The following is a 9,880-nucleotide window of genomic DNA, read 5'->3' on the forward strand; positions in this document are numbered from 1 at the left end:
TCTACAACAGATATTTGGTTCTTAAACATTGTTCTCAATATGGAATCAAAATATTATTGTTTGTATAATACAACAACTTATGACGCGCACAAAATGTTTAATAATCAAAAAAACTTGTAGTTCGAAACGGTCATTCATCGTATTTTGAATTTCTTACACAAGGTGTCACTTGGTTTTATACATCAAAATTTAAATATGGCTTCGGCAATGGAAATTGACGATGAAGAAAGTGATTTGCCAACTTCGAGTAGTAGTAAAGGAGAGAAAAAACGTTTTGAAGTAAAAAAGGTGAGACAAAGAAATTGAAAAATGTTTCATAAATTAAGCGTAAATTTCTTTGATTTTAAAAAATTGATCTGTGAATTCTAACCTCAATTTTGCATTGTCATTTTTATTATGTTCACATGGTTTATATGTAACATTTAACTGAAAGTACACAATTTTATATTGCAGTGGAATGCTGTGGCTCTTTGGGCATGGGGTACGTATTCAAAAATTACATTATATGCATAATTTAGTATAAGAAAATGGTTATTGTAATACCTCTTTCACCAGATATTATCAATAATTGTGAAATTTATTATTTTGTAGATATTGTAGTAGATAACTGCGCGATCTGCCGTAATCACATAATGGATTTATGTATTGAGTGTCAAGCAAATCAAGCATCAGCCACTAGTGAGGAATGTACTGTAGCCTGGGGTGTATGCAATGTATGGATCTTATTACTATAGCATTTTATTTCAATACATTTAGTATCAATCACAGGAAAATATTTTAATATTTTTATTTTAATTTTTTGACATTTTTTTTTGCATAGCATGCATTCCATTTCCATTGCATCTCGCGTTGGTTGAAGACTCGACAAGTTTGTCCACTTGACAATCGAGAGTGGGAATTCCAGAAGTGAGTACAACTTACAACAAACATTACTGGCTTCTTAAAGCTTCTGAAAATTATTCGTGTGTTTGTACAGAAAGCACAAATATTTTCATATATTTACCAGAGCTTGTCCTTGGGATATTGTTTTTCAAATAATTTTTATGTTTGTTTCAGGTACGGTCATTAGCTGAGTGTGTCCCACGAACATCTGCACCCTCCAGAATGCCAAAGCCGATGCAAGTTTAATTACATATGTGAATAAAACACTAAATAATGCATTGTAACATCATCATTGAAAAAAAATCGGTGGCATATCTATGAACGTTCGTAGCAGCATTTCGAATAAGGAAAATAAATTACAAATTTGCTTGAAATACAATATAATTCGAATATTATTGCATTACCAGTATCAATTTTACAATGATACATATATTGAATTGGAAGCAGGTACTAAAATTATGCACTATTGAAAGTTTCTTATTTTATCAGGTATGCGCAATATTGACAATGTTAGTCTTAAGATATAAATAAAGGAATATCATGAATTAAATAATAAATATTTAGTGAACGTATTTTTTATATCCTTTAGTTAACACTAGAACCACTGATGACTAGCATAAAATTTTCATCAGAAGTGTTGAAATAAAAGAAACAGAAAATTTTTATAATTCAATAGAGTATATAAGCTGTTATTTATATATTTTAGGAAGAATCGTTCAAGTCTCCAAAAATACACTGTCTCGTGTCTATAAAATATCTAACAAAAATATTCAAATGGTCATTTTGACCATTTCGGTGGTTCTAGTGTTAAAAGGATATCTACACATTTTTGCAACTAAAATCACACATTTATTTTTATGACATTATTTCAAATTAAAAAGTAGAATAAAGAAAGAATACCTTACTCTTCATTGGTGCATGTTTCCTTTGGATTTTTTTTATCGAATTTTCCAATGATCCGCTTACCTGGTTTTAAGAAATGTGTATCGTCTAGAAAAAGTTTTGTCCTTCCTCTTCTCAAATACGGTGAGCTCGCGTAATCCACTCTTTCCATCAGCAATTTTTATACTTTAAATAGATATCGGTTTCACCGGGACACATAGTATCTGCAAGATTGAGAAATGTTTCAATATCTTTTAAGAGTAAAATACCTTATTCGTTGGTCGCGTTTCAAAACTTGTGTACACGCATGTTAAATGTAGATAAATTTATATATAAACATGTATCGATATTGGTTTCTTAAAGATCTAGGTCTTTGGAAAAGTCGATGGAGCTTTTTCTCTCGAGACATTAAGCAAACTCAATCTCGTTGAAATAGCAACGACAGGTATCGTAATAATAGCTTTTACGTTCCAGCAAGTTACACGGCTGTTCTACCCTTATGCTCTTATCATTAATCCGCGCTATTATAGTACCTGGATTCTTAACGGGACATAACAGCTGCCTATCGCCGTGACCCGTGACGTCACGTCGAGGCCAATCGATCGCTTTGAGATCATCTCGAATCCCTTTTCCAGTTCTAGTGTATTCAAGAGGTATGGGGCAATACTTATCAAGCGGCGTAACGTGGAGGAGCTCCCGGCGAGCTGGCTTCTAATCCGGGCATACAGCGAAAATTACATCCTCGGAGACCAAGCGACATTCACCGGAGCTACGAGGGAGCATTAGTAAGCCTTTCCGTCTCTGATTTTTCTTCGTCTCGTTCTTCGTCTCTTTTTCTCTTCCCTTTTCCCTTCCCTTTTTATTTTTATTCAGCTTTCAACTTGCACCCTCCTATACAGCGTCGGTCATAGTAGAAAACACGACATCGTGGAGATGGGATTCGTTTAAACTTCATTTTCTCCACGCATGGGCATGTATTTCAATAAATCGCAATAAACGGCCGTCCGATGATAATAATATCGCCTGTCAAATCATTTCATTTGTTTTCAATCGCGCATTCAGTTAGAAACTAAAGTTTCGCGACATCGGTAAATATTTGTCATTTAAATATTTGAAAGAGAGCGAAATCGGGATTATGAAACGAATCGAGGGCGATACGAGAGAGAAAGAGAGCGAGAAAAACAGAGAGAATGGGGAACGCGGGTAATCCAGCAAGTGGATTTCAATGATTTGCAGAGAACAACTTTCGCACGAAACACGGGTAACCGTGGGCTGTTTGGAATATTTACCTGGCTACCAGAGATGGAATATAAATACGATTTGCATTCTCGCCCTCGAGATAGAGGGCGATAGATAGTTCGGTTAGGGGAACGACCACAAGCGGGTCGAGGAGGCTCGAGAGGGAGTCGAAGAGGAGGCAAAAGGGGTAGCAGAGGATGAGAGTACGAGTCGCGAAGGTCTCATTTCCGGCGGAAACAGAGGTTCCCTCACCCTTGCTGCGAATTACCCTCCCTTCTTCTCTCGTGTCTCGTCCAGATGGCGGCAGAGTCCAATCGAATTAAATACATTCCCGAGGATCGTCCAATCGACGACCTCCGGCGGTGGTGGTTGTTTGTCTGGTAGTTGTTTTGCCAATACCACTGTCATTTCTTTTCGCCAAAGACTTCCTCCTTTGCCCCAGCCATCCCCTTTCACATTTCAGTTACATCGAGTCACCTCGAAATTCACTTGTTTTTGCCGGTCCTTTTTATCAGCGTGCAGCTACATACATACATTGCAGCGGGCAGCTACGAGTATATCGAAAATTCATTAAACCGCCGCTGACCCTTCGCGTGGCTCCTTTGCGCTCCGCTCTTGTCAAGGTAATTTCATTTCGAACGCTTGATGATTTCACGTGTCGACACGTTTTCGTCCTTCGTCCGTGACCGACAACAACAAACCATGTTATTGCCGCTTCATTCGGTGGACGATTATTTTTTTTATCGCAGTGTGTATTTACCGGGGAAAAAGATAAAGGGGTAGGGGGAAAGAGTTGCTCCGTTATAAGCGTATTTCAAATCGCTGTAAAATCGAAGCATTCTCGCTGCTCGGACGTTGTATTATTTAAAAAAACTTTTCCCGCTGGGAAGAGACCATCCATTATCTACGGCTCCGATAAATCCGCCAAGGTGTTCTTTCTCCTTGTGTTTGGCGGATATATCAAGGTTTCCTCGTCTTGGTGCTATCGCATCGCCTTTCCCTCCTCTTCCACGCTTGTTTCCTTTTCTTCCCACTAACGTGGACTTTAGAATCGACGGGAGTTACGGGAGGACAGGATCGGTAAACCCGATAAATTGCGAGATTTTTTCGTGACCGATCGAACGAGCGTCGCACCTTGTTCCCGAATTACCGTGAATACACGTGGAAATGCCTGAATTCGCGCGAAACGGTTCGCACTAGTCGAACGTTAAATGCAAATTCATACAGTCCTTGATTATTTCGCTTTCAAGGTGTCCCTTGCTATAAATAATCTCGCCGTTAATAATAATCGATATTCTCGTTACGTGGCCGATTCAGCCCGATAATAACTATTACCGTTAATAGACGATTCGTTATGCGATAATTATGGTCACCGTTTATGGGGCAAGTTAAAATTCCACTGCTAATTAAATTAAGTGAAGGAATTACTAGACTGACTAGATTGACGTGTGAATTTTATTCATCTCGCTTTTACCGGCCGTTTCGAGCAACATTTTGAAAGCGAACGTCGAACACTTTTTACTTTCGTGGTTCACGCAATTCAACGACAAAATTTAACGGCAAATCAAAGATTTCACGTTCTTTCGGACGTCGAACGTTTTCCATGCGCGTGTTGCAGATTGTATCCGACTGGCTGGTAGTGGTAGGTCGCCTAGGCAGGAGATCGTAGAGACGGTAAATCCTGGTTAAATCCGTAAAAAAAACAAAAACGAGCGTTAGAGGATTGTGACGGCTGCTACTAACACCCTTCGTTCTTTCTCCTTTCGTCGAAGATTCATGTGTCCCCCTTTTTGCAAAATTCTTCCGAACAATTATCGGTCGGCGACAGTTTTCTTTTTTCCAGATGGAAAGTTACGCGTTTTTTCGATAGATAGATAGATAGAGAGATAGAGAGAGAGAGAGAGAGAGAGAGAGAGAGAGAGAGAAAATAAAACGTAGGGGAACAAGGATGAGAATCATCGTGATTTCAGTGCGTTCCAATTTTCTCCTTGGGAAATTTATTTACACGGCGGCAATCAGAGCTTGGAAATCTCGACGCGGAAGGTGGGCGGGCAGACGGTAAGTGGAGCATTAAGTTCGAAATTTCGGAACACGACGTACACGACCTGGACGCGTACACGGTATTCTTGGTGGACGAGTCCGAGAGCACTCGATAGGCTAAGTAAATCAGAGGCCTTTGGTCAAGAGTACAGCCTCCACTACGTTTAGTGTGGGAGTTAAAGGGGACAGAGCAGAGGAGGAGCTCGGAGGGTGATGAAGGAAGGATGGCGCAATAGTGGTGGCAGAAGCAACAAAGGGTTGGCTAAGAGCTCTTCACCGTCCACTCGCTCGCTTTCTCCAACCACCGAAAGCATCACCTACTTCTCGCTGCAGCGAGGCTTGCTTGCCTCGTGATGTGATTGCTACCAAAATGTGTTTACCGTAAACCGTATCAAACTGTCGACCGTCCACCATCATCGTTACCGTTTATCTTTTCTCTGTGGTACACCGATAAAAGTATGCACCTCTATCGATTCACGTCCGCCATGACACGTCGCATCGCGTCCTCGCCAACATCGTTCGGCCAACGAAGGAACCTTTGAAACGGCTCTTTTACCCTTTGTCTTTGGCGTCAACTTAGAAGTTCCCGTGCAAGCTAGTAAACGTTGCGGACAAGTTTGCCTTTTGTGTCTTGCAACGTTGTTATTTGCCAAGGATCGTAGTTCTCTCTCTTTTTTCTTCCTTTTCTTCTCTCTCCTTGCCCCCTCTCTCCTTTGCTTGCTAAGTTAAATGGTAATTATAGGAAACGTGGAAGAACAACAAGTTTTCCTCCGTTACTTCTTTTACTGTTTTACCTTTTACGAAAAGTAACAATTTTATTAAAACAACAGTACTATAGTTCAGTCTCGTTTCAAACGAGGCAAATTAGTACGGAGTTTGAACGACGCTGTTCGATCTACTTTTGTAGCACGTCTTCCATATTTCGAACAGACATATCGCCGAGTGGAACCGATAGAATATAGCCAGCGGCATGGATACGTGCGTGATGATCGTCCATGCCCACACACCGAAGAATCGTAAATGATCGGGACGGACTCCAGCCCGAGATTTCTCCAGGGTGTTCACTGTCCATAGGGCGATGTTGACGACTATCAGGAAGGTGATCAGTTCTTTGCCAGGCTTGTCGTTTCTGGAGCAACGTCTTCCCCACGCAATCTACGAATTTTCGAATAGTTCGAGAGACAGTTTCGATCTCGCAAGAACTCATTATTATCCCGATACGATCAATTTCTTACTTTAATGAGCAGCGTCTGGCTGGTGCTCTGCATCAGGGCCAACAAATCTGTGATCAGCGATAGTACCCAAGTTGGGCCCATTGTCAATGTATCACCAACAACTCCGAACAGACAATACAGATAAACTCCAGCTTGAGCCGCCGCCAACAGCGTGGTATCCAAGTCCGATGGTTTGATAATCTTCTGCTGCAACGCTTGCAACTTCAACGTTCCAGCGATCGAAGCGATCATACCTGCAATCGTCCGTTTTCTTTTCTTTGATTTTGTGGATAAAATACGAAAGAACTGACCTTTCAGTCAGATCATCCAAATTCTCCAGACATTTTTTTCGAATGCGAAATGCGAGTTTCACGCGATAGCGACACGTGATAATTTGGTAAAACGTCGGCATAGTTACCCAACGCGAGTATAGTGGCGTCCAACGCTGTGACCTGAACAATAGCTATCTTCATCTTGGCCTCCTTCAACATGAAGAACATGATCAAGCTCAGTATCGTCGCGGCGATGATCAAAATTCCGCCGAAGAGACCTCTGGAAATAGAAAAAGAAAGAGGGAAACGATGGAGAAGGGAAGAGTCTTAAAATCTCGACGATATCGCATTAACAAATTAACGGGGGAATCCTATCGATTTAATTAAATTCCCAGGCGCTGACCTATGAGAGCTGCTGCAATCTATGCTAAGGTGATACGAAGACCTGGTCGGGGACTCGTTCTTTGCATCGATCTTCTCGTCCACCCTCTTCCACATTTCGAACAGTATCACCGCGCAAATTAAACTGAATTCAATTGTGCACGGGAAAAGGAACGGGCTGGCGTTTCTCAGCAGGGACTTGAGGATACCGTCCTCGTCGTCGTGCGTATCGCCCAGCTGATCGATCTCGTGCTGCGTTTCCTCGACCAACGCCTTGCCAAACAAACAAACGGAATGTCTGAGGACGTGTGAAAAATTCACGACGACGCACGCGTATATCAACGAAACGCGGCTGAAAAACACAACGCGGAAAGCACGAAAGCACCTGGCCGCGTAGCGGAATCGTGTTGTTCCGCCCCCGGTGGAATTGTGCTCTCGTCACCGCGGCGCGGAGAGATCAAAAGCTAAAACGTTGGCGGCACGGTTCTCACTGGTTGATAAGCGAAAACGAGACGTAGCTACGAGCACCGTAGCGGCAGCACGCGTTTCTACGAGTCTGGCAAATAAATAGCGCTTGTTTGGCTTTGATAAATGGTAAATTCGGTTAATCGATACCAATCGCTCACTCGTGCCAAAAGTCATCGAAATGCTGGCTGATACTCAAAGTGATATCGTTTAACGGTGCTGGTGTTGCCTTTCCCTTTTATACAATCCGGTTATCGTTGGTACGTTTGCGACTGTTTTCGGATACGACACGGCTAATCGATAGCAATCATCGGAAAATTGACTCGGATGATTGGAATAGTTGACAGAACCGTGTTCCGTTCTCGATTCACTTTCCGGGAAAACACGATGAACGAAATATATCGAGTTATTCAAACACGCGCGTTGTTTTTTCTCTCCCGCGGGTGAAAAATATCTCCGTAAATATTCGTACGTCGTTGAACGTACCTGTGTACCTACCTGCAACCATTCGCAGAGGTTGGTCGCGATCATGTGCATCAGGCCTAGCTTGGCCAGGGCGGTGTGCTTGGCCAAGCTGAGACTTTTACTGTTGAGAAATATAAAGTGCATCTGGGCCGTGACTAGCAACAGCCTGGCACCCGGTGTAATCGCCCTGAACGGGCCGGAAGCTATTTCCGCCCCAATTTGCAATCCCGTAAATACCAACGAGCCAGCGCCGAATCCCACCGCGCCGAGTCTCAGACAAAAGCTGCCGTACTGTTGCGTCTGACGGAACAAAGATTTCATTGTACGTGCGTTACCCGGCTGAATGCCATCCGCTAATTAGAAAGTAGCGCGAACGAACTCGCGCCGATTCGCACGCGCCCGGTGAAAAATGTTTTTGTACAAATTACATTCAATACAGCCGAGTCGATGTGACGAGTAATTGGCCCGCGATAGTCAACAATGGGCACCGGCAGGGCGAGACATCCCTGAAAGGGATCCGTCTCTGATCGCCTCTGACACTTTGTCAAAGACAAACATTCGCGGGCGCAAGAGGCAACGCGTCAACGGCGTTCACGCCCGATTCCAAGCACATTTTCCACCCGATTAAATATTTTCGAAGAGCAAAGTTTACCTGACAAGCGTCCTCGCCGAATTTCAACGCCTGCTCTTTCTTGTTTTTCTGCGTTAGATACTTGACGATTTTGTCCCTCAGCACGATGACGTACATGACGATCACAAACGTGACGCTGACTACGTACAGGTACAGATAGAAACCCTACAGATTCGTTATTTTACACGTTCTCTCTCTCTCATATATATATATCAATACTTATTTACGATTAGAACACTTGATCACCTGATTCAGAGAAGTTGGTATTCTTTCCGTCACACTGGCAGTGATAGGTACTGCGAGTCCAATTACGATCAATAATTTCGCGTAAAGGGTACTCACAATGGATACCATCTTCGCGTGACACTTCCTTTTCTGTACCAACTTTGGTCGTTGATCGATCATCTGTTGCTTGGCTACCGAATAAAATTTTCAACGTCGTTCAACGTTCCTTAGTTTCTTCCGTCCGTGAGAAGAAAAAACAAAAAAAGGAAATACGCTCACCCTTTGTTGAATCGAAAGCGTTCATCGGCACGTTAACAGACGACAGTGGTAGGAAATTGGGACGTTGCTTCTCGAAAATTTCCGAATGATTCCGGTTGTTCAACAACGGCGTTTTACACGCTGCCGCGTGTCCCGTTACGAATTCTTGGTCCTGTGGGATGCAGGAGGGCAGGGACATGTTGCTGCCTATGCCTGAAATCAACGCTCTGTCGAGAGGGAATCAGTGCTCGGGTCTCGCGTTTCACGGTCTCGCTGGATTCGAGGCACAGAGGTCGTGCTTCGCGGCGATTAAAACATATGGAACGCGATTTCCAGCGGGCGTTTATAAAGGACCTGGGAGGTATTTAACCGTATCCGAGGCCGGCCGATTTCGCGTCAATACACTCGACGAAATAAATTCAAACGAGTCGGTGGACCGTCACCGTCGAAAATATTCCGTTCGAAAACTGAAATCAACGATCGTAAATTTGCACGCTTTTTGCGCCCCTGTATTTCGCGCTGACCACGCGAAACCCTATAATATTTCAGCCCCGATACGTTATGCCGCCGATGATTAAATCGGTCGCGCGTACGCGTACACGTACACGTGTACGGGGGCATCCGGCTGGAAAATATCTCGAAGGGGAGAAATTAGAAAACGAGAGATTGGCATTACCCGAGGAGACCTCGTCGATGGTTGATAACGGCAGTCAAGGACATGCTTTGTCTCCGTGGATGCGACGCTCTTCCTCGAGGCGGCATCAGGCACTCTTTTCCATCAGCCTCTGACGATATGATTATCGATGGCGGGGCGTCGCGATTTTTCAACTCGCAACCTTTCTCACTGTGTGTATATATATATATATATATATATATATATATATATATATATATATATATATATATATATATATATATATATATAT

General features: G+C 42.9%; 2 protein-coding genes across 4 annotated transcripts; one reads left to right on the top strand and one right to left on the bottom strand.

Moving 5' to 3' along the window:
- Positions 1-142: 142 nt before the first annotated feature.
- Positions 143-1,454, top strand: LOC122537109 (RING-box protein 1A). Its single transcript, XM_043670065.1, has 5 exons — positions 143-288; positions 454-481; positions 592-713; positions 821-906; positions 1,057-1,454. The coding sequence occupies exons 1-5, from the start codon at positions 196-198 to the stop codon at positions 1,067-1,069; spliced, it is 342 nt and encodes a 113-aa protein (XP_043526000.1). The 5' UTR covers positions 143-195; the 3' UTR covers positions 1,070-1,454.
- Positions 1,455-5,806: 4,352 nt separating this feature from the next.
- LOC122537121 (proton channel OtopLc-like) lies at positions 5,807-9,804 on the bottom strand. 3 transcript variants are annotated; one of them, XM_043670082.1, is made up of 9 exons: positions 9,631-9,804; positions 8,976-9,181; positions 8,718-8,887; positions 8,493-8,636; positions 7,874-8,140; positions 6,933-7,183; positions 6,676-6,809; positions 6,279-6,511; positions 5,807-6,198 (listed from the first exon to the last, which is right to left on the bottom strand). In XM_043670082.1, exons 1-9 carry the CDS (start codon positions 9,714-9,716, stop codon positions 5,908-5,910), a joined length of 1,782 nt encoding a protein of 593 aa, XP_043526017.1. In that variant the 5' UTR covers positions 9,717-9,804; the 3' UTR covers positions 5,807-5,907. The 3 variants fall into 3 exon arrangements, with proteins under 3 accessions (XP_043526017.1, XP_043526019.1, XP_043526020.1); XM_043670084.1 differs by having other exon boundaries at positions 8,976-9,167; positions 9,631-9,759; XM_043670085.1 differs by lacking the exon at positions 7,874-8,140.
- Between the last annotated feature and the right edge of the window lie 76 nt (positions 9,805-9,880).

The sequence above is a fragment of the Frieseomelitta varia genome, unplaced genomic scaffold, assembly GCF_011392965.1.
Source record: "Frieseomelitta varia isolate USP_RPSP 00005682 unplaced genomic scaffold, Fvar_1.2 scaffold_886, whole genome shotgun sequence".
NCBI classification, from domain to species: domain Eukaryota; kingdom Metazoa; phylum Arthropoda; class Insecta; order Hymenoptera; family Apidae; genus Frieseomelitta; species Frieseomelitta varia.